The 25,359-nt window shown below is 36.7% G+C and overlaps 1 protein-coding gene across 1 annotated transcript in view; it reads left to right on the top strand.

The window, feature by feature from the left end:
- LOC129226871 (uncharacterized) overlaps positions 1-21,551 on the top strand; it is a 32,298-nt gene extending 10,747 nt beyond the window's left edge. The window contains exons 2-4 of the mRNA XM_054861501.1: positions 20,249-20,471; positions 20,655-21,008; positions 21,333-21,551. Of these exons, the coding sequence (XP_054717476.1) occupies positions 20,249-20,471; positions 20,655-21,008; positions 21,333-21,551 (796 nt within the window). The remainder of the gene's footprint in view (positions 1-20,248; positions 20,472-20,654; positions 21,009-21,332) is intronic.
- Positions 21,552-25,359: the final 3,808 nt, after the last annotated feature.

Genomic DNA, 25,359 nt, shown 5'->3' with positions numbered 1-25,359 from the left:
TAAAACAGTTCAAAGCTGCTCAGACAAGGCAGATGTCTCATTACACAGAATCCTACGCAAGTGGATCTGTTTAGGGTTTACCTGTTTGGCCGTCGTGATAGCCAGATACTGTAGCTGCTCCTTTGTGAGTTTAGCCTAAACCAAATTTGTGTAGGATTCTCATTATCGGAGGTGTAAATTAAAAACACAATTAAGTGTAAAGCAGGAGATTTTTTTCTAGCAAATCTGGCTCGGTCACTCATTTACAAGCATATGGAGTGTAGATGAAAAAAATCTGGTTTCAGCTAGTCGGATTTCGGTGACCGAGGAGAGTTTGCGATGTCTTTGGGGAAAAAAGGGGAAGAAAGAAATCGTAATGTCTAAAAATAGATCTTGCACATGTTAAGTTAAAATGAGTATTTTCTATATTCAGTAATTTATAAATACAAAAATAAATAAATAAATAAATAAACAATAAATAAACACATCCGCAATAACAATATCCCACCAAAAACATTCTGTAAAAAACTAGCCAAGTCTCGATGGAGCTGTTTGTTTATCTCTAAAAAGTAATGAAATCTAAACAAAGTCATGACAAGTCGAAGGTTCCTTACTGCGATTTCTTTATTGTTATAGTTAATGTTGTGTGACTTGGCCGTTAAACATTCTTTATACGTTAGTGGGTACAAGTCAATTTTGTTTACACGTTTTCCAAGTGGCAATTTTCCATCGTCAATGGGTAGCGGTTCTGGCGACAGATTGGTGCAATCGTGTCATGGAGCACCTGTTTTTGTACCCTTGTGTATACTCTTTAACGGCTAAGTCACACAACATTAACAATAAAGAAATCGCAGTAAGGAACCTTCGACTTGTCATGACTTTGTTTAGATTTCATTACTTTTTAGAGATAAACAAACAGCTCCATCGAGACTTGGCTAGTTTTTTACAGAATGTTTTTGGTGGGATTTCACTTCTTTTTGTAGAAACATTTAATTTGTGTGATGTTCGAGCAGACTAAAGTTAGGCTAGATTAAATTAGAAGATGTGTCCCACTACACTGGACTTTCGCAATGACAGTCGATTTTTTGATGTACCAATAGTAGAAGGGGACATTACCATATCTAATACAGCTGAGACCAGCTGAGGGTTCTTCATTAGATACTTCAGACTTTCGATTTTTGACATCAAATGAAGCGGCCCACCAAGTTGAATATTTTTTGTAAAGGCGGTTAGCCTAGTTTTTATAGTTTTCCCTTTATGTAGTCATCAAACCTTACCTCTGTACCAAATTTCACCTCTCTGAGTTTATGGGAAGTACTAGTTCTATTTTGATGATCATGAGTGAGTGAGTGTCATAAATGCGAAACTTTGCTTTCACTTAACTTCAGAACTAAATGACCTACAGACTTGAAATTTCGGATTTGTAGTGTGTGATTATAGCTTACTGGATGACGAAAATTTCTGCGTTCTGGTCTCATCAGAAAGTTCTCAAATAGGGGCCTGCAGTGGCGATGGGATAGCATGAACCGGCCCTGGCATTTAGAGACTAGCCGGCCCTTAAGAAATGCTACATAAAGAGGAGACTCCCCCCCCCCCTCCTCTACTTTTTTCAAATTAATGTAAAAGGTAGAGCGGATCCAGCTTCCAGTTTCAGGAGTCCAGTTTCACTAAAATTTGAGGTCTCAAGTTTAATAGAATTTGCGTTTTACAAATTTTGGGGAAAAGCATAAATAATATGACGACCAGTAAAAAGTTCAAATATTCGTGCAGAATATGGGTGGTCCGCGGGCGCTCCCCCGGAATTTTTTCGAAATTATAGCTCCAAAAGCTCATTTTTAGACTATTTTAAGTCGATCTTCTACGACGTTTGCGGGAGGGGGATTTGAAGAATTCCCCATGAAAATTTTCGAAACATGAGTCTTAAATGCACATGTGTAAGCTAACTTTGGAAACACTAGGAGAAGGGGTGGTAATGTTAGAGGGAGAAGAGGATCTGTCGATCTCAATTGCGGATCCAGGGAGGGGGGCCATGGCCCCCTCCGAAAAAATTTCATGAATAGTTAAAACCCTGTTTTTTTGAGCAAAAATGCAAAAAATTTCTCTAGTAATGCATACAAAGTATAACATTAAGGAAAGTAATGATGGGGGGGGGGGGCATGGTCACCCTGAAAAAGTTTCAAAAATAGTTAAAAACCTGTTTTAGAGCTAAATATTTAAAAAAATCCTTATTATTCCTCGGAGTCTAACATGAATATACAAACAATGCCGAGGAGTCATAAACCCATACTGAGGAAGTTTCACACACACACACACACACACAAGTAGCTTTTTAAAACCCTCTTTTCTAGCTCAAATTGAAAAAAAAAATCGAATCATTTTTTTTTCGTTCTAAGTGGACCTCCGAAACTCTTCAAACCCTAACCTTAACAAAGATAGTCTAAAATGCGTTTTAAAGTCAATAAATTAGAAAAAATTTCCCGTGATGTGCCTTTTAATCTCTCCTCAAATCTTCTAAAACATCCTTTTTGAAGCTACAATTTCTAACAATTTCCGGGGAAGTGCTCCAAACCTTTTCTCCCTTACCATTACTAAAGATAATTAGCATGCATCTTTAAGACTGTAATTGTAAATTAGAAAAATTTCTTGGTGTGGGCCCTCGAATCTCCCCTCCACGTATCATCACGAAAAGATCGTATTAAACTGCGTGTTTAGCTCAACAATTGCAAAAAAAAAAAAAAAAAAAAATGCCGGAGAACCCCCGAACTCTTCTTGACATTATTGGAGATAATGTTTGCGTTTTTAAAATTTCAATTTCGAAAAATGGGCACGGGGATGGAGTCGCACCCGAGTCCTTAATGTTACGAAAGACAGTTAAAATGAATTTCTAAGATTACAAATCAGAAATATTTCCTTAGATGGGCTCACAAATCTCTCCTCAATCTAACATCATCAAAGATCATCTAAAACTGCATTCTTAGAGGTACAACTTTGAAAAATAGACAGGGATGCACCACCAAATCTCTTCTCCCCTAACATTACCAAAGATCGTCTAAAATACGTTTTTAAGACTCCAAATTCCAAAATTTTCCGGGAAAGAAACCCCCGGGCCCTTTACTTCGGAGTATATTACACTACGGTTAGTTCATATCGGCTTCCTATTAAATCAGAGTTCCTATACAGTCGCCTCAGAACAAACTACTGATTACAGGAATACCACTTCGAGGCAACGATATATGCACACGTTTGTTAAGAAAAGAGGAAAATTATTGGGTCGGTTACAGCCTTTATGTTAAACTTGTGTCGCCAAGTGAAAATTCCTTAAAAAATGATCCAGTTAAAGGTGGGCTATATTGATATTTGTAATATTCAAAAATTTCCAAAGCATCATATTTTTCCAAATGGCCCCCTCCGAGAATTCTGCCTGGATCCGCCCCTGGTCGATCTCCCAAAGAAGTTTTGCGAAGTTGTAGGTCCAAAAACGCAGCTGTTAACGGTTTTCGGTGATGGTAAGGAAACGAGAGATTAGGAGTCTTTTCATTAGTTAATGGCGCTCTCCCGACCATTTTTCGAAAATGAAACTTTAGAAGTGCTATTGTTAGATCACTGATTACGTTAAGGATAGGAAGGGCGTCTTTGGAAATTCTTGCTTTTTTTAACTCAAAAAACGCAATTTTAGTCTATTTTTGACAATGTTAATGATAGCAAAAATCCGATGCCCCCTCAGGAAGTTTTTAATTTTTTGTCTTAAAAATGCATTCCGGATGACCTTCGGTAATGTTAGGGAGTGAAGAGGTTCACGGGTGCTCCCCAGGAAATTTTTCTAAATTGAAATCTAAAAATAGGATTATAGGTCTTCTTTGATAACGTCAAGAAGACCGATAATTTTTCCAAACTGAAGCTTAAACTTTCAATGACTTGAAGGGGAGGAATTTTCGGGAGATCTCCTCCGAATTTTTTTCGAAATTGAAGCCTATAAAACAAAATTTAAGACGACATTTAATGATGCTGGTGAGCGCGTTGGGGACGCTCCAACGAAAAATGCTTAGATTTAGCTTTTAAAATTAAGCTAATTTAGCTTAAGTTTTCAAGCGATCTTAGGTAATGTCAAAGAGTTCTTTGGTTTTTCCATAGTGAAAGTTCAATTTATAGTCTAATGTTTGTACTTGTTTGAAGTTAAAGCGTTTGGGATTCATTAAAATAATCTTTTAACATTTTGGATTGATGTGATACTTTTCAGTGACACCGTAGGTCTTCTTTTCCCAACTTAATTTTATTTTAAATGTCATTTCTCCAGAATCTCGGGATAAAGTTGTGGTTTACTTTCGTTTTGTACTTCAAACACTAAGAACTACTGGTGTAACTACATGCAATATAGCAGATAGCCCGGTGATCCCGTCCAGAGACTGCAGTTTCGTCCTTGTTATGGGTTCATTAGTGTAGAATAGTGAATAACCGAGCAGGACGCAGACGTCATTTCATTAAATCAGAAAGCACCAACAAACTGGAAGATAAAGTAAATTTATCTCACCAGCGAGTGTCCGCAGTATGGTGCGGTATAACTCGCAAATTGAAGGCAAAGCTTGTAAATGAAGGTTAGTTCTGTAATCACTATACCAGACTGATGCGTTATAATGAGAAAAACTGCAGTCTCTGGATGTGATAACTGGGCTGTCTGGTACATTGCATGTTGTTCAGCCTTAGACCTGCGTTAGGGTCGGTAATTTACTGCTAAACTGGTGTGACTATTCAATACGATACTTTAAATTTCCCTTACTACATTTAATTTTTTTTCTATTTATAACACTCTTAGCGGACCCTGCGAAACTGTCATGATTTTTATCTATTCATTTCTTATTGTATTCAGCTGAAGCTTGTCATGGGTTTTTACTACGTACTGAATACTTTTTTTCGTTAAAAAAAGTTCGAAATATACATTTCAGCGTCCTTCAGTAAAGTAAATTATAACAAACAAACGTAGATGTTCCTCACTAATATTCAAAGTTTAATTGCTGAATATTCAAACGTCACATTTTCTTCTAAAATACTACTTATTTCTTTCTTTTTTTTTGTTTATCACTAAATTGAAATTGGCAGCCTCGGTTCGGCAGCCTCCCCCGGCGACGACTCTACCTTGACATATTCATTGACTCCTACGAACGAGAGGCAGCTGTTAGGGCCTTAGAAGGTCCTGGACAGTTATGTAACAAAATTATCTAATGGGCCGATGAATTTATCGACATACAGAAAAATATCTTATTACTCATAACATGAGTGTAGAGTTTTTTTCTTTTCTTTTTTTTTTTTCATTTTGTTGCCATTACTTCTCTTGCAGCGATTTTCTTGTAAGTCGATGAGAAATGTACCGGAATATTATGATTTGGTCAAATATTTTTTTTTTTCTTTTGAAACAGGAAAAAAGAAAAGAAAAAAGGAAAAACTTTTTTTTTTGCTATTCAGTTGTAAAGTTCAATGCGGCCCAAACAGAGGCGGCCCACCGGGCAAATGCCCGGCTGCCCGCCGGCCCCATCCGCCCCTGGGGGCCTGAAAATGCGACGAAATGGTTCCAGTAAAGATGGTACGGCAGTGTTTGCTTCGCGCTCGACTTGGCTGGGGCACTACCGTGCCCCTCGATCCGCCTACGAGTATTTGGGAGTTCATTGTTATCATTTGCTCTAACCTCGTTAATGGATCGTCTGCAAAGTATCGTATCAGTTATAGTCAAAAATGGTGTACTGTTATGATTGCAGACTGTCATAGCTTATTAGCTACAAAAGTTGTTAAATATTTTATTCATTTTTTCTAAATTATTCTATTTTTACTCTATTTTACTATGTTAATATATTATAATGTTACTGTATTAACTTACTAACTGTGTCTTAATATATATATATGTATTTGTTTTGTACTTAAAAGGCAATCATTTTGCCTTTAAATACAAATTATCAATGCTAAAATTTAAAATAAGTTTAATTTGCTTTAAGTTTAAATAAAAAAAACATCTGATTATTCGAACAATATTGCTTATTAGCCTTTAAATAAGCACTTCTTTTTAATCAAAATATATTTTTTATCACAAATTATACCTTTAAATACCCTTTTATGAAACGATATTCATCTCGAAATCATCATCGTTAAACATCGTCATGTTAATATCGGAACACCTTGCCCCACCCGCGGAACAACTAGCCCCAAGAAGGGGCAAGTTGTTCCTTCTCGACTTTTGGTACGATAAAATTAATTATAAAAAAATCTTGCGAAATACTGCACAAAAAACATTTGTTACATCATAGCAGTACATGTTACTATATTTTAATCTCAGAATAATAATTCTAGAACTACGTTTTCGTAACAAATTTTAAGCTTGCTTGAAAAACGGAACTTCTAGCCCCGCTCTCCCCTACACATTAAACTTATTATATATATTTATCTATCACTAGAATGAGGTTTTTTTTTTTTTTTTTTTTTAATCTATGAAACCCAACCCTTATTTTAACACTACTATTAAGTCTTAATTTACGCGGCATTTCCGTGGAACACAACCCCCGCGCAAGGTCTACTGTATATAGAAGAAGAACCAAATTCGCAAATAATTTAATTTTTGCTGACTTTACTAAGTTACTAAACATATTTTTAGCGTTTACGGAAAATATATGTGTGAGTGTAAAAACCCTTTCTTTTTTGAAGCTCTATTTAAACACAACTATTCCATTGAGAATTGACGGAGTAACTTTTCTTTTGAAGAATGGATACTAAGATACATTGTTGACTTAATCACAAAAAAAAAACCTTTATATGAGATGAAAATGGGGTCTTTTCCAAAATTTTAAAAGTATTTTTTTCTGAAAGAGCATGCTTAAAAACATAGGATCTGATCATTTTTTAAATAATTTATTAAAGTTTATTATTTTTAAAAAATTACTTAAATCAGTGCGCTTTCATTGTTTTCGGTTCTGTCGTGTGACATCACAAATGATGAAATGCCATTGAATGTTGCCATTAACAGAGCAAAATATTTCATTCGCATCTTTACTCACGTGTATTGGCAACGATATGGTTGTTAGCAAGCGTAGAGCGCAATATTTAATTCGCTTCTAAGGTCGTGGTGGCCTGATCGGTAAGGCATTGGACTTGGGGCCGGAGGGTCTCGGGTTCGATCCTCGCTGGTCGAAGATTCATCGTCGTCATTAATGGTGACTGGGCGACGTTAAGTGTGCTCGTGGTCACGATGTCCTCCACATGAAACGATCCCTCTGGGGTGGCAGTCCAGAAAGTTATTCGGCTTCTGGCCCGGTTCTAAATTCTCGAACTGTCCATAGAAGGCACCAAAATCTATTGTGTTGTCTTCTGAAGGCAAGGCGCCTGGCACGCAGTCTTTTATAGTTTGAAGACCCAGAGATCCCTTTGATAGTTGATAATTCACTTCTTGATTATCATAACGTGGAAACGCTGTAGAAAGATGCACCAAATTGCAGCATTTGTGACGTCATAAAGACCACGCCTTGTTTTCAAAATCGGACATTTTAAAAAATTAATTAAAAAATAACTGTTGAGAAAGTGAAAATATTTTCTGGGTCCATGTTGTTTTTTTTTACTCATTCTATCAATTTCTGTGACTAAAAGTAGTACTTTTGACTGAAGGAAACAACCACATTTGTTCTCAGTTCGTGTGATGCTTTAAGTAAATTTTCAACTTGTATGGTTGTTTTAAATGTCTCCGAAATCGTAGTCGATCATCATTTAGAAATGATATCTGGTTTAAAGCAAAATGCCTTCATACATATTACATATAAATTTATTACTATAATGGGAATAACAATATGACTTCAGGTTCTAAAGGATCAATACCAAAATCTCTATCCCACCTCCATACTCCTGAACTTATGACCTTCCTTAAAAATTAATAAGCCTTCAATAGTTATTATTCAATTTTAACTTAAAACGTAAAAAGGACACCTTTTTTTCAAGCATACATTTTGTTTTGAATTGTTTTCTTGTGTGTAAAAGAATAACTTCTTGTGAAGAAAATTTTAAAAAAAATAATAATAAATGAATAAATTGGAATTTTTTCGACATCTTGAATTCAAATTATGCTTTTCGCAATCACGAGTTGCGATAGGACCCTATTCGTTGGGTTTTGTGTATGTGTGTGTGTGTGTAGGCGCATACGCAAGAGTGCGTGTGTGTCAGACGTTTTTGTGTGTGTATGTGTATAGACGTAATTGTATGTGTGTTGACGTAATTGTGTGTGTGGCACAGGTCACTGGGCTAAGGCACAGGCGCCCTTGCCCAGTGCCCAGGGGTAACTTTATACAGCTTCCCTCCCCTTTTTAAAAAATAAATTCTGCTTAGCCTTGAATGTAACGATTTGTAACCATGGTGACGGTCCTCTTAATAAATATTAAAACGAGCTGAGCTAGACTTATTCTTGTCGTGATGGTAACGGTAACCTGAAAAATCTGAGCATCGTCAACCTCGATCAAGTGAGCTTAGCAAATAATTCATGATTGCTCAAAAAAAATGCACATTTTATCATCAATAAAGAAATTAAACACACTACTCACTCAATCCAATGTAGCTAAAATGAAAATGGGAATGCGTATGAGTGACCACAAATGGCTGAAGGTGAAAGCGGGTAAAAATGGAAGCAAATGGCGGACCTTGGCTTTTTTGGGTGGCTTCCATTTTCTCCTTTTCCTTCTTCGCCCTCTAAAATATACAATGGAGCACACCTGCCCGTTTACAATAGAGACGCAGGTGTCAGATACACCCCCTACAGGGCTTCCAAGGGCAAGAAACCGGGGACTGAAAGGTCAAACCAGTTTCACAAACTTTTAACTTTCAATATAGCACTTCAATTTCTGCTCTGCAGTACTAAACACCAGGATTTCTACGCTTGAAAAATGTCCGACCTTTCGTTTTCGTCAACAAAAAGAGGTGGAAAACTTCTTAACCACAAAAAATATTATTATCATTTAAGCTATTGCAAACAAAATAAAAGTTACTGGACATGCGTTCGAAAACCACATTGCAAAGCGAGATTATGCTTACAGGAGAATGAATTTTATAGCTCAAACGGTTTTCACAATCATGAGCCAGATGTGAAGAAAGCTGAAAAAGAGAGCTTTTTAATGAAGATAAAGGATGAAATACGAGCAAATGCAACTGAACCGGTGCCAAGGATATTCAAGTAAGTTTTAATTACTATTTTATTATCGATACAATAATTTTGCAGTATAGTTTTTTGGGAATAAAATCATTTTGCATTTTTTGGTCATGCTTATAATTTTTGTAACTATTTGCCTGCACGTATATTTTATGTGAGAACTGAAGCGCTTTATTTAAGTTTTACTTTTTCGGACTAGCATATTGTATATGTGATCCTGTATTCGGAATTCTCTGTACCGCTACCTTTCCAAATTTTAGAATTTAAAAAATGCGAACATTATTGCATTGTGCGACAGTTCATATGTTCTCACTATTTTATTAATATTTGTGCCCGATTTCTTTTATTTTTTTCTTCTCCTTTTCTATTGATCAATCTTTAAAAAATAAAAATTGTGCTTATAACGTGTAACGTTATATTATTCGCGAACGTTACTTTTAATTTTCATGCATTAATAAATAGTTTTCACTAAAATAAAATTAGATTTTGACTCAATATGCTTTGTAGTGTATACTAATAGGAAAACAGATAGAAGTATCGTAAAACTAAAAGTAGATGCTAAAAGATAGCTAAACAACTATAGCATAAGGTTCAAATTGTGCATGACACGTGTGACCGCAGAAGCGTAAAAATAGGCTTTCAGAAATTGTGTTTTCAAAAAATAATAACTGAAAGTTAATGGTTTTAAACGTTTAAATGAAGGAGATTTTTTTTTTTTTTTTTTTTTTGAACTTACAGAAGAAATTCTAGATTTTGAATATCCTGGATATGAATGAGTATTCCGAAATTGGGGCCCCATTATGCGCAAAATTCATTAATCTGATATTTTTGAAATAGATTGATCATCACTACAAGCAACAGATTAGAAATTTGTATAAATGTGGTGAAGAAATAACATTTTCGTATTCACATCTCTGACAATAATATTTGAAAATTTTTGCACTATCGAAATTACGAAAAATCGCTTTTGAATTTATTGAGAAGTATTTTATATGTGTTAAGCATTCGCTAAGTATTTTTTTACAAATATCATTATCCCATTTTTAGAATTGAATTATTATCTACTTTAAAGAAAAAATGAACTAAACACAGTGTTAGCTTTGGATGTGTGATAAGTGTTTTTACACGCATTGTAAATATTAAAATATGTTATTGATGTATACATTTTAAGGTATATTAAATGTTGCCCCTCATAGAAGGAACAGTTTTTTACTAACGGGAAAATTGTTGATAATGTACGTTTCTGGCAGTAAATATGATCTGAAAAAGATGATGCTTATACAATTTTAGTACTATATTAGATGACTGTTCATATTGTTACAAATTCTTTAAATAGTAATTATTGTAGTAACGTAACCTGTAAATAGTTTCCCGTAATGAATATACAACCCCTTAACATATGGCTAAAGTATACAACCCACTATTCTTTTTTTCTTATTTCATTCACTGATTTTATCAATGAAAGTATAGTTGTAGAACGTTGTAGCATTTTCTGGAATCTTTGAGAGATTTCTTTTCGGTGTGTATATAAGCCGTTAGCGATGGATCAAAAGTTTAGTTTCGATTGAGAATTTGTGCTGTGAGTGGATTAGCTCTGTTTATTGCGAGGCATTTCGCTGTGTTGTTTTCGTATTTGGAAGTAAATACGTGTGTAAACGTTGAGTTTACGGTGTTGTGTGATAATTGCTTAATTGCTGATGAATAATTTAGCAGTTGTTGACGATATTTCCTGTACATAGTGTAAATAAATTTCCTGTGCTTTTATCAAGAACTGTGTCATCCTTTCAAGAAAGTTGGAAGTCTCACCGAATCCGTTACAATTGGCGCCCAACGTGGGGCTTCTTCTGGACTTTCTTGGAGTAAGTGTGACTTTGGACATTTTTTCATAAAGACTTTTTTTGAATTAGGACTTTATTTTTATGGTGATTATTTGCGCAATGGATGAACAATTAAAACAACTTCTTGACGCAATCATCTCTGTGAAGAGTGATATGGCGGCTAATCAAGAACAATTAAAAAGTGACTTGACTGCAAGTTTTACAGCTAATCAAGAACAATTAAAAAATGATATGGCAGCTAAACGAGAACAATTAAAAAATGATATGGCGGCTAATCAAAACCAATTGAAAAGTGATTTAACGGTGCTGAAAAATGACCTAGTTTCTAACCAAGAAGAAATTAAAAACGATCTTACTTCGGTAAAGACTGTGATGGAAAATAAATTTAATGAGATAGAGCATCGAGTTGATGCTATTGAAGGAAAGTTTGAGGCAGTTGAAGGCCGATTCATCGCAGTGGAAAATAAAATCGAAGAGAAATTTGAAGAAAAATTAAGTTCCGTTGAAGGCCGATGCAATGCTGTAGAAAATAAACTGGAAGAAGAAGATAGAAAATTTCATCAACTTAAAGAAGACATCTTTAAAGACCTGGAAAGGAGATTGGCGACCGCGGAAAGCAGCTCTGTACAGTTTGGCGCTCCCACATCGGTTGCTCGACCGTCCATTAAACTTGCCACATTTGATGGGAAAACTTCGTGGCAGGTTTACAAAACTCAGTTCATGATAGTGGCGGAAGCGAACGGATGGGACTCTGCTACCAAGGCCTGTCATCTTGCAGCATCCCTGAGAGGTGACGCAGCGGACATTCTTCAGACCCATCCGGACGGCCAGCGCCTGGATTTCGCCGCCCTCACATCTGCGTTGGAGCTTCGCTTCGGTGAGAAGTGCCAGAAAGATTTCAGCCGACTCCAGTTGAAGTCCCGTTTCCAGAAAACCGGGGAAACCCTGCAAGAGCTTGCGGCGGACATCGAGAGACAGTCTCATCTTGCTTTTTGCGACTGTCCTGCGGATGTTCGAGACAACCTGGCACTCAACTACTACATCGACGGGGTTCGAGATCCGGAAATCCAGAAAGCTCTACGGATGGCGGATGTCAAAGACCTGAATTCTGCTGTTGTGTATGCGTTGAAGTTGGAGGCCGCCCAGCAAGCAACCCGCAAGGATTGCCATTCAATCCGCAGCGTGAAAACTGATGAGCTTGATCCGGTTTCGTCACGTTTTGCTGAACTTGAAAAGCAAATAAAAGAAATTGCAGGAACCCTAAAAAGGATTTCGACGCCCAAGGACCAAAATCGACAACCACTTAAGTGCTGGAAATGCGGCGGCGAGGATCACGTACGAAGAAACTGTGAAACTCGCCAAGATACCAGAGGGAAGAGCACCTCTCCCTCTCAGGTCCAGGAAAACTAAGCCATGTCAATCTCGCGGGGCGGAGGTCGCCAAATTGGAATGAGCCCCATCCAGGCCCGGACTGGCTCCTTCTGGGGTGGTCGGCTAGGTGCTAGAAAGGAGCCCCGGCCTCCTGGTACGGAGGTTCCTGGGGCCCTTTCCTGCGAAAATGTGAGAAAGTTATTGTTTCAAAAATTGCTTTTTCTTTTTGGACATGTTAAATAATAAAACTAAAGTTAAATTTATGTATAAAAAAACATGTGTTTGAAGTTTTACTTGACTTACCCTTTAGCAGAAGGAAATTTCATACCATTTTTACAAAATCTATTAAAGGTGCGTTATTTTATTTATCATTATTTCTGAATTGAACGTTTTTTTTTCTTTATTATTATTTTTTTTAATTTTATTTACCTTGTAAGCGGAGACTATGTGGAGAAGGATTGTGATGCAGGGCCAGGGTTGGAAAGATTTTTCCCAGAACCGGTATTTACCGTCCTGGGAAATACTATTGTTTTTCCCGCACGGGAAAACTGATTTGATTATTAAAAATATAAATTCAAAACAATTTTTGAAAATCAGATGTAAAATTCTCCATTTTTAGGCCTAATGGGGGGGAGGGGTAGCTTAGTCTCTAAGAGGAAACCTCTTATCCTCTCCGTGGGTGAGCCACTGTTGGAAGGGGCTGAGATTTTTTTTATCACACGCTATTTTAAGCTGAAAGCAATGCCTTAATAGTAGAAAATTATCATACCTTTTTTGCTTCATCTTGTCACTATTTTGTCCCAATGTATCTATCTTTTAATTTCCATAATAAAAATTATAGTTGGCTTGCACGCAAGTAAAATACAAACCTTCAATTATCTTACTATAATGCAGATTGCAGAAGACAAAACCCCACGTGGAATAGTTTTATAGCCAATATCCGGTCGGACCCTATCGGAAAGATTTCCATATGCATTCAATTTTCCCATTTATTTACTGGTTTAAAAGCAAAAGGAGATGGGGCACTAAAGCAATCAACATGAACCCATTGAGTCTTGAACGAGTCATGAAGTTTTTATTTACTCCTATTTTTATTACACCTGCATTTCTCTTTGGTTTGAGTTTTTTTCACACGGTCATCATCCATACCCAAATTCTAAGTTCTTGTCTTATCTCATCTTTTTGATTCTACAAGAACTTGCAGAAACGTGGAGAAAAGCACCTTTAGCGGCCTGGATCACAAAAGCTGACATCACTCTCCAAGGGGTCCTAATTTACTCCTGTCACCGGAGTAACTTAACCATGCGTGGAACCAAATTGACAAAGACAGAACTCCTGTGTAGTACCGCCAACACCCCCGGAGGCCTCGGTAGTACCCTTGGAGAAAGAAGGAAGGAAAGAAAAGTTGTTGGTGAAATTTTATTTGTTGGAATTTGCAAAAGATAACTTTTTTCAACTTTAGGATTACTCTGGAGATCTGCGTACTCGCAGACTCTGTAATGCGAGGAGGGGGAGGGCACACCTCTTAGGGGCCCATGGCCCGAGAAACCAAAGAATCTTTTTAAAAATAAATCGAACACCTAAACACCTCCAGGATCTGATTACTGAATAGGCCAACTAGGCCGTAGCCTAGGACCCTGGATATTTAGGGGCCCTCAAATGGCTGAAACTACTTTAGTTTGCGGCTAAAATTGTTTTAGCCAATGTATAGAGTTTGACTACAGGGCTCCCCAAAACTTGAACCTAGAAATATTGAAGCATACGAACACAAACAACAACCACTCTTTTAATTTTTTTTTTGAGCGGGGGGGGGGGAGGGCAATTCAGTGGGCAGTTAGGGGCCCAGGTGATTTTTTGCAGGGAGGCTGAACATTTCTGTTGGGGATTAGGCGATTCCTAAGTTGCCTATTTGTTAATCCGGCCCTGTTTACGGGACAAATTCAGAGAATTTAAAGCCCTACGGGCCCCTAACCTAAAAATAATGTTTGCCCCGGGGCCCTACCTGGCTTTAATTGGGTCCAGTGTGCTATTTGTATAAAACTAGAGATCAAAAGCATCCCAGACAGGGCCTGATTAAGATATAGGAAGGTTCTAAGCAAATATTTTTTGGAGCCACTATGCAGTTAAATCTTACTTTTAGTCATTAGCTAAAATAACTTTAGCCATTGGAGGGCCCCTAAAAAGCAAGGGCCCTAGACCACAGCCTAGTTGGTACATTAAGTAATCAGGCCCTGATCCTGGCAAAACGTATAAGGAAACAGATTGAAATAGTTACTAAGAAATCAAATTGTAAAATCATTTTTTGCTACAAATTTTTTTTCGCTTCATTTGGGGGCCCTTCCTAGCTTGGGGGCCCTCGGCGATCGCCGACCTGGCCAGTCCGGGCCTGGCCCCATCTTAAAGTTTTCCAGATTTCATCGACGAGTGGCGGCAGTAATGGACTGTTTGTTTACGCATATGTAAACGGGTTTCCCTGCGAACTGATTATTGACACTGGAGCCAATGTTACAATCATTAGAACAGATGTGGCTCGTCAATTTGGACTCAACATTCTGTGGACGCCGCCCTGCGTTACCCTCCAAACTGTGACAGGTGACAAGATCGAGATTGAAGGTAAAGTGAACTTAGAAATTGTGTTTGGAAATGCCATTTACCATCATACCGCATTCGTTGCTGCTATCATTGACCCCTTCATTCTCGGATTGGACTTTTTAAAGAAGTATGACTTCAACCTAGACTTCAAGACTAATGAGCTGCACTCGATGAGAGAAGACATAGCCGTTTTCCCCACAGAAAGTGATGTAAAATCCGCTCATCAAATAATAGCCCAAACAGATTTATCGATTCCCTCAAGGTCAGAATCATTAATACCTGGCTCCATTGAAGAAAGCAATAGTTTTCGATTTGGACTCATTGAATACCCCAACTTAAGCAATAGCCCAAAAGGAGTGCTGGTAGCATCTACGCTTGTGGACCTTTCTAAGGGTGTAATTCCTGTGAGAGTCGCCAACGTGAGTGAAAGGCCAAGGAATATCCGGAAAGGTGAAGTGTTGGCAACTTGTACTCCAGTAAACTGCATCATTAGAAGAATCAATTCCCCCGAGACTGTGTCTTCTGCGTCCTTGACATCGAAGTTAATTGGGAGTGCGCCATTATCGAAAGATCGAAGAATTGCTGCGGAACAATTGGTGGAGGACTTCAAGCATCTGTTTTCCTCTACATCGGAGGATGTGGGCAGGACGAATTTAACGCAGCATAGGATCTACACTGGAGAACACCTCCCTATTAAACAGCATCCAAGACGACTACCGTTCGCCAAGAAGGAAGAGGTTGAAACCCTCCTGAAAGAGATGAAGGAGAACGATGTAATCGAACCTTCATCCAGTCCTTGGGCGTCTCCCATCGTCTTGGTCCGAAAGAAAGATGGCTCCACCAGATTTTGTGTCGATTACCGACGGCTGAATGAAATCACCAAGAAAGACAGTTACCCTCTTCCACGGATAGACGACATCTTGGACACTCTTTCCGGACCCAAGTGGTTCTCGACCCTGGACTTGAAGAGCGGCTACTGGCAGGTTGAGATACACCCTGATGACCGAGAGAAGACAGCGTTTACAACTGGACAAGGCTTATGGCAGTTCAAAGTGATGCCCTTCGGCCTCTGCAATGCACCAGCTACGTACGAGCGTCTTATGGAGACTGTTAAGAGGACTTTCCTACGAATCCTGTCTGGTCTACTTAGACGATATCATCATCGTGGGACGCAGTTTCGAAGAACATCTGGCAAATCTTAGGAAGGTGCTGCAGAAGCTTAAGGAAGCCAATCTGAAGTTAAGCCCGTCCAAGTGTAATTTGTTCCGCCGGGAAGTGAACTACCTTGGTCACATCATCTCTTCTGAAGGTGTACAAACCGATCCAGAAAAGGTATCTGCAGTCAAGAGTTGGAGTCGTCCCGAAAACATCCATCAGCTGCGAAGTTTCCTGGGGCTCTGCACGTACTACAGGAAGTTTGTAAAGGGTTTTTCCAACATTGCACGACCTTTGCATAAGCTGACGGAGAGCAAGCAAAAGTTTGAATGGTCCAAAGAATGCGAAGATGCATTTCTACGACTGAAGGAGGCTTTAACATCAACGCCTATCCTCGCCTATCCTCAGCCTGAAAAATCCTTTATCCTGGACACTGATGCGAGCAACGAGGGCATCGGAGCTGTTTTATCCCAAGAAATTGACGGAAATGAACATGTCATCGCTTACTGGAGCAAGTGCTTATCAAAGTCGGAGCGAAATTACTGCGTCACCAGAAAGGAGTTACTGGCCATAGTGAAAGCTGTAGAACACTTCCATCATTACCTCTACGGCCGAAAATTTCTGCTTCGGACAGATCATGCCTCATTAACTTGGCTTTTGAACTTCAAAAATCCGGAAGACCAGATAGCCAGATGGATACAGCGGCTCCAGGAATATGACATGGAGATCAAGCATCGAAAAGGGTTATCTCACGGTAATGCTGACGCTTTATCAAGGAGACCCTGTCCTGAGAACTGCCACTATTGTTCCCGAATCGAGAAACAGTATGGAACGACTAGCCCTACCGCCTATCAGGTGACAGTGACTCCAATATCATCAGAACCTGATCCATGGAGTGACGACCAAGTTCGAAAAGATCAACTTGAAGACCCCGACATAAAACCAATTTTGGAGTTCAAGGAAAGTGACAGTCGACAACCTAGCTGGCAGGACGTTTCCATCTTCAGTCCTGCAACAAAAAGATACTGGGCTTTATGGAACTCGCTCCATTTACGGAATGGCGTACTGTACCGAAAATGGGAATCTGACGACGGCAAAACATCTAGGTGGCAGTTACTACTTCCCCGATCAAGGATTTCAGATGTTCTGAAAGAAATACATAGTAGTGCGACTGGAGGACATTTTGGTGTCTTGAAAACTTTCAATAAAGTTCGGGAGCGCTTCTTCTGGAGCAAGGCGAGGGATGACGTGGAGAAGTGGTACCATTCTTGTGACGCCTGTGCTGCTCATAAAGGACCGAAGAAAAGAAGCAGAGGGAAGCTACATCTGTACAACGTTGGAGCTCTTTTCGAACGAATTGGGATTGACATCCTGGGTCCTCTACCAAGAACTGCTGATGGGAACAAATATATTCTTGTTTCCATCGACTATTTCACCAAATGGCCCGAAGCGTATCCCATTCCAGATCAAGAAGCTACCACCGTAGCAGAGACTCTAGTCCAACATTGGATCTCGAGATATGGAACACCTTTGCAGATTCATTCCGATCAAGGGAGGAATTTCATCTCTGCTGTGTTTAAGGGCCTATGTCAAATTTTCGGAATTGAGAAAACTAGGACAACACCACTACACCCACAATCGGACGGCATGGTGGAGAGATTTAACCGCACAATCCTGAATAATCTCTCGCTTACGGTATCCAGAAATCAACAGGATTGGGACAAGAAGCTACCTTTGTTCCTGCTGGCCTACCGCAGTGCTGTCCACGAGACTACTGGATTTGCCCCATCTCAGATGCTCTTCGGACGAGAGCTTCGGCTACCTTGTGATCTCGTCTTCGGTCGTCCTCCGGATGCGCCTGCATCGCCTGAGGAGTACATCCAGGATCTCCAGGCCCGGTTGGAAGACGTTCATAACTTCGCACGAGAGCGAATCAACATCGCGGCGGAGAAGATGAAGACCCGATACGACACAAGGTCTACTGGACATGAATTCAACGAAAGCGACAAGGTTTGGTTATGGAATCCCATCCGACGGAAAGGTCTGTCACCCAAATTGCAGTCGCATTGGGATGGACCCTACAAAGTCCTTAACCGACTAAATGACGTCGTAGTGAGGATCCAAAATTCACCTAATGCAAAACCTAGGGTTGTACATTATGATCGGTTAGCCCCATACTATGGCCATAGTTCATGAGTATTACGTAAACAACCATGGTTGATAACATAAAAGTTGTAGATAATTTTTGCTTTTAATGTTTAGTAATATTTCTTGTTATTATTGTGTTTCCTATGCATTATTGGTTATTATTTAATGTGTGTATTTGTGAACTTGTGATAGAAGTTTGCACCCTTTCTGGGGATTGTACTGCCCGGGACGTGCAGTCCTTGGGAAGGGGGCAATGTTACAGATTCTGTAAATAGTAATTATTGTAGTAACGTAACCTGTAAATAGTTTCCCGTAATGAATATACAACCCCTTAACATATGGCTAAAGTATACAACCCCTATTCTTTTTTTCTTATTTCATTCACTGATTTTATCAATGAAAGTGTAGTTGTAGAACGTTGTAGCATTTTCTGGAATCTTTAAGAGATTTCTTTTCGGTGTGTATATAAGCCGTTAGCGATGGATCAAAAGTTTAGTTTCGATTGAGAATTTGTGCTGTGAGTGGATTAGCTCTGTTTATTACGAGGCATTTCGCTGTGTTGTTTTCGTATTTGGAAGTAAATACGTGTGTAAACGTTGAGTTTACGGTGTTGTGTGATAATTGCTTAATTGCTGATGAATAATTTAGCAGTTGTTGACGATATTTCCTGTACATAGTGTAAATAAATTTCCTGTGCTTTTATCAAGAACTGTGTCATCCTTTCAAGAAAGTTGGAAGTCTCACCGAATCCGTTACAATATTTAATTAACTGCAAACAATATAAAGATACTAAAAATATTTTAAATAATGGGAAAAATAAACATTAAGTTAATGAACATGATTCAAAGATTTTAAAGACTTTGAAGCATTAAGTTCTTGAAAAAAAAAAAAAAAAAAAAAAAACATCTTGTCTGATGCTTAATTAATACTTGCAGATTCATTTATTTCATCTAATATTATGGTGGTGCTCAGCATTGTTAGGAAAACAGAAAAATAAACAGGAAAAAATTGTTTCTCAAATAATGCAGTGAAATGTAAGCAATTAATGCTTTTTTTTATACCAAAAATCATTATGGAATGTAGAACATTTGAGAAATTTAAATTATAAAAGATTGCCCATAATCAATTAAAAAATACCATTATGAAAACTGGATCATATTACATACATGTCTGAATTCAAGCTTCACTCTATTAATACGAAATTCCAGTACATTTCCAATAAAACTAATTTGATAAAGACGTTCATTCATATTATCTTAAATACATAAAATGTTTACTGTTCCGAACAAATAGAGCCAAAAATGTAGCCTTTGTCCTTCTAATTTTGACCAACTCTGTATTTATAAATTATTGCTGTATTATCATTTTAAAAATACATTATCTGAAGAAAAAAAAAACGAAGAATGAAAGAAAAGGTGACCATTATGGGCGCTCAGAAGTGATCAAGAAATACTCAGAATCAGGGGCAATTCTTGTTCACAGAAAGTTTGAAATATTTGAAATTGAATTTTAATTCATAATGAAAAGAAGGTCGCATAGGCTTTCCTCTTAAACAGGGTTCAAAAAGATAAAAATTCCTGATATTGTGATATTATCCGATATTTTCTATTATAATATTACAACATTATTGGTTATATATATAACCAATAATTTCATAGCTACACAACAATCATAATGTTTTTATGCGTCTTACATAAATATATTTGACATAGTAAAAACAAACCTTGTAAATCAAGCAAAACCTCTTTTCCCATCTTTTAAAGAAAAAAAAACTTCAAATAACTCTTGGCATTAAATTAGTTCTGGACTTCATGAAATTTTATCTAATTGCCCTCTCCCATCAGAACCTAGCTAAAAAATACACTTCTTTTTTTAGTACGTAATATTTTTTAAGCTAACTATTAATTACAATTTCTCAAAAATATTGTATGTTTTACGCACAAATAAAAATGAAATTATCAGGTGGAGGTTGTCTAATGAATTCATATTATTCTATTTTTAGGAAATGTTTGTCAGAAATTGCCGTTGATATTGAAACAGCTAGTGATATTCCACTATTCCAACAAATTAAAACTGAATTATATAAAGTCAGAAACTCGACAAGACCTAGTTTGCCTAAAACCATCCAGGACATTTCGTTGAGCGGAGAGTGGACAAGTACTCGAGATGGTAATCGGGAGTTCCTCATCATAGACAAAATAATTGGTCCAGAAAATCGAATGATGGTAAGGATTGAGTTCATTTATTGCATGCATACTTTATGGACTGTGATATTAATTTTTCTGTATCTTTCTACATGCGAGTTTACGCTTTCACGAATCAAAGTACAAACTTGTATTTTTGAGTGAAAATGCACGTACTAGTAATCTTTAAAGCAATATTTTTACACTACTTTATTTCTGTTTCAGGTGTTTTGTTCTGAAGAGGATTTGGAAAAACTTTGCCAAAGTGATAGCATTCACATGGATGGTACATTTAAAATCGTACCAAAATTGTTCTCGCAATTATATACCATCCACGGATCATACTTAGGAAAGATTTTTCCCTTAGCGTTTTGCTTGATCGGGAGCAAATCCAAAGAAACATATATTGAGTTATTCTCGGCGATAAAAGAACATGCACGTTCCCATGGTCTGATATTTCATCCGAAGTTCGTCATGATGGACTTCGAGACGGCCTGCATAGCTGCACTGGAAGAAGTATTTAAAGGTGTTGTCGTGAAAGGCTGTTTCTTTCATTTCAGCCAATGTATATGGAAGCAGGTGAGTAAAAGTATTCCTCCCCCCTTTTATTTTTCAGATCAGTAAAATCAATAAAATTTTAAACACAAATTTATGTACTTAGAATTCAATTAAAAAAAATTTGGATTTAAAATTATTTTAAATTGTACATGGTAAATGAACATTTATTATGACAAAATAAAATTAAATACTGTCGCTGAATTTTTAAAATGTACGTTGAAAATTAAGATCTTAATGAAATTGAAGGTTTTTAGTGTGTACTTTCATAACTAGATTTAAGTAACTGGAGGGAAAGAATTATGCAAGTTTTTCGAATCATAATAATTTCGATTTTTTTTCCCGCAGGTTCAGAGACTTGGTCTAGTCACTGAGTATGCTGGAAATAAAGAAGTAAGGAATTTCTTCAGAAAAATGGCTGCTCTGGCTCTAGTTCCACCAACTCTGGTACCTGAGGCCTTCCTCATTATACAAGAAAATCAGCCAAGTACAGGAAAAGAAGACACTTTTATATCCTACATGGCAGAAACTTGGCTCGATGAGCAAGATGCCAAACTTCCGATGTAAGTACAAAAAATGCTGTGTGCGTGAGTATTTTTTTTAAATCTAATTATTTTACTTTCATAATAGCTGTAGTCTATTAATTTGAAAATAGTGGTGCTCCATCTTAAAATTGGAATTTGATTAGTTTCTTTGATGCAAATTTGAAGTCGTTTCTTAGATTTTTTCTCCTTTACTTTGATGTCCTTTCTTTTAGTTGAAACATGTTTTATAAGTACATAGTAATGCCAGCCTATTTTTGTAATAATTAGTTTCATATCTAATCATGTGTTAGCGGAATTAAGAAAAAAAAATACTGTTCCTTTATTATTTTTTTAAAAGCGAAAAATGGACTGACCAATAAGCGGACATAATTTAAACCAACCCTCACCAATTAAAAAATCATCATCAAAATTTGTACACCTAGTGTTAAGATGATAATGTATAAGAAATTCGTAAATAAAATAAAAACTAGTAACATACATATAGCATGAACTGATAACGGACTCTTTTTTTTTTTTTTGAAGTCAGTTGAAAAGTAAATTTTTACTTAGATTCTCAATTCATTTCGTTCTTTTTTCTTTTTTTTTTCATGCAGCTCTATATGGAATCATTTCGATACCAATGGTGTTCGAACTAACAACGTAGTCGAAGGCTGGCACAGCAGCTTAAACAACAAAGCATCAATAAGACACTTAGATTTGTTTTCAATGATAAAATTGTTACAAGAGGAAGAAGCAGCAAATCGAGCCGTAGTTTTCCAACTGGACGGGGGACAAGAGGTAGCAACGCGTCAGAAGAAAAAGTACAGACTACTAAATAGAAGATTAAGAAAATTAAAAAAGCAACTACTTAGAAAAAAAATAACCCTAGAAAAATATTTGAAGAATGTATCATATGCATTTATAAAATTTTAATAAAGCATTTTTTCCCTCTTTCTATGATTTTTGCATTTTATGTAAATCCTTTATTTCTCTAATACACACCAAGTGCAAGAATGAGAGAAATTTGAAAATTCACCTCAGATTTTATGTGAGTAAAACACGTATTAAGTGTTGCCTAACAACTTTCATTACCTTTTATATACTGTAAAATAGACTTCGCTTCTAATTAAAAAAAAATGGAGAATTTTTAAAATTATTTTACTGCATATCATTAGCTGCATATTAAATGGATCTTGTAAATTGCTATAATGACTATTATTATTATTACTGTCATTGCATAAATACTTTTAACTAACGCTGACAGGTAAAAATCATGGAAGACAGATCATATTTTTTCCGAAGGAGCATCGATTGAGAATTCCCGATTTAGCACATCGTCTTTTGTAAAATTCATTTTATATCAAGCAATATTTTCCTCCCACCCTTTCTTAATAAGGTACTTTTTACTTGCTGCCTAGCTGTGCATTCTATCATATTTTAAGTTTAATTCTTGACGTGTTTTTAATGAAGTCTTTCTCGTGCATTTCTGTCTTCAATTGTAATACAAAAAATAATTAATTAATTAATTAATGAAATAAAAATAAAATTTAAAATGCAATTCAAATTTCTGCTAACAATAATAAGCATTTTTTTTCTTTCAATTTGAGTTCATTAAGTAAAATTGAGAAAAATATGTCAGAACTGTTTTCATATTTTTCAATTCCTTCTAGTACCTAACAACGTCTAAATGTTTATTCAAATATTTATTTGTCTTGCTCAAATCTTGAAACTCAAGTTTTATCCAAATCTTGGTAATCTCAGTCAAAAATTTAGAATGCGACTTCAGATTCGATGACAATGAAATATTTTATCTATAATCAAATGAACTAATTAATAATTAATTATTTGCTTTTTCCAATTTTAATCAAAATGTCGTCATAAATCCTTTAATATGAGGGCGGGGAAAATGTTTGCTAAAATTATAATTAAATTGGTACAGAAAGCTCTGTTTTTTTTCTTTTTGCATCAAGTTAAAAATCCCCCCATCCCTCCCCCCCCCCAAAAAAAGGTTCCAGTGTTCCAAGGAAATATGAGGCAAAGTAAGGTAGTTACTATGACTTACCTGTTTAAAAAAGAACTAACTGGAAAGTTACTATGAAATTTACTGTACATAAAGAAGAACTAAGTACTTCGTGAAACATCCTGCATTGAAAAATTATTTGTATGTTTAGCAATTATTTTGTACCGTAAAAAAAAAAAGGGTGAAAATTTTTCACCTCAAAAAAGCAAGGGGAAAAGTGAAAAATAAGGTATTTTTAAATGAAAAATTTTCATGTTGATGATTAGCAGTAAATTATCGTGTTTTTTTTAAATAAACGAATAATTGAAAAAATAAACGAATAAATGAAAAAAAAAACGAATAAATAAACTAATTAATTAATATATGAGAAAAATGAGTGAGGGAATGAGCATGGGTGCAAGTTTGGTGATGTGTTCAAGACGGAAAATATTACACGTGCTTGACGAAAAATGTATGAACATAAATGTTGTAGATTTTGACTATGGCAGTTTTTGAATCTGTGTTTAATTTGAATTTTTTGCTTTTGACTTTTCTAACAACTTGGACCTAGTTTTTAAGCGTTATGATATCGTAGCTTGAAAAACCTGAAAATCACCAATAATGAGGGGGGGGGGGCTCTCCTCGAGATTTTTTTTTTAAATTGAAGTTTAAAAAACACATTGATAGACCATTTTTGTAAAGTTCAGGGAAAGGAGGAGTTCGGACTATTACATCAATTTTTTCAAACTGATAGTCCCAAAATCACAATATTGGGCGATCTTCGAAAATATTATAGAAAAAGGTGGCAAGGGGGGGGGGGGGGCTAGCAACTTTTCTTTTTTTAGTAAAAACTGGAGGAAAGCCATCGAATTTCTTTCCGTCCCGACCTCCGTCTCGGAAATTCGGTCCAAGACGGAAATCCGTCCTGAGACGGAAGGTCTTGCATCCATGGGAATGAGTAAGAAAATAAGTGAATATATCATTAAATAAATTGATTAATAAGTAAAAGAATGTTAATGAATTTATAAATGAAGAAATACGTAAAATTTAATAAATGAATAAGTAAAAAAATGAACTATTTCCCTTTGATCCAAACTGTAGAGCTATTTTGAGCAGAGTAAATGTCAAATTTGCTACTGAGTCATTCCATATAAAATCAACAAATTTTCGTGTCGTACTATTTTTGATTTTAATCAAGTACGGTAGGCGGCAATCTCTATCAATATTCTGTGCTCCCAAACGGTTTTATTTTTTTCTGTAGAAAATTTTGTTCATGAAATATACTTAATTTTTTATCCTACGGATGAGTACAAATTTGTTGTTTTTGATCTCTTTTTCTTAAATGTAGAACAACAAAAAGTTATTCAATGCTAAAATATAAAGGAAGACATGTTTGCAAAGGAGTCAAAAAAAAAAAAAAAAAAGAAAGAAAGAAAAAAAGTTGCAATTTTATTAAGGTATAAAATCATTCAAGCTAACTAAAATGGATTTCTGATTCACCCTTGTATAAAGGCGAATGTGTGACCACAAATGGCTGAATAGGAAAGTGGGTACGAATGGAGGCATAAGAAATTGGACCACTAATGGCGGAGCTTGGCTTTTCCACCTCAGTGCTTAATCGCATTTCACGCATGAGTAGTTCAGGCTCTCAGAGGGCGAACACGGAAAAGGCGACCGCGGGATAAATCGCTTTTTTGACCCAACTGCTTTATCGCATTTCACGAGTGAGTAGTATGGCCCTGGTAGTGAAGGCTGATGATAAGGACTGGAGGGCGAACTGGTAAAAATTGAAAGAAAAGAAGGGGGGACCCCCCTTCCTTTCTCGCTTCCTGGGGTTTCCGACAGAGGGGGT

The sequence above is a fragment of the Uloborus diversus genome, chromosome 7 (assembly GCF_026930045.1).
Source record: "Uloborus diversus isolate 005 chromosome 7, Udiv.v.3.1, whole genome shotgun sequence".
Lineage (NCBI taxonomy): Eukaryota > Metazoa > Arthropoda > Arachnida > Araneae > Uloboridae > Uloborus > Uloborus diversus.
The sequence above is the reverse complement of the archived record's forward strand: the minus strand, read 5'-3'. Positions and strand labels throughout refer to the sequence as shown.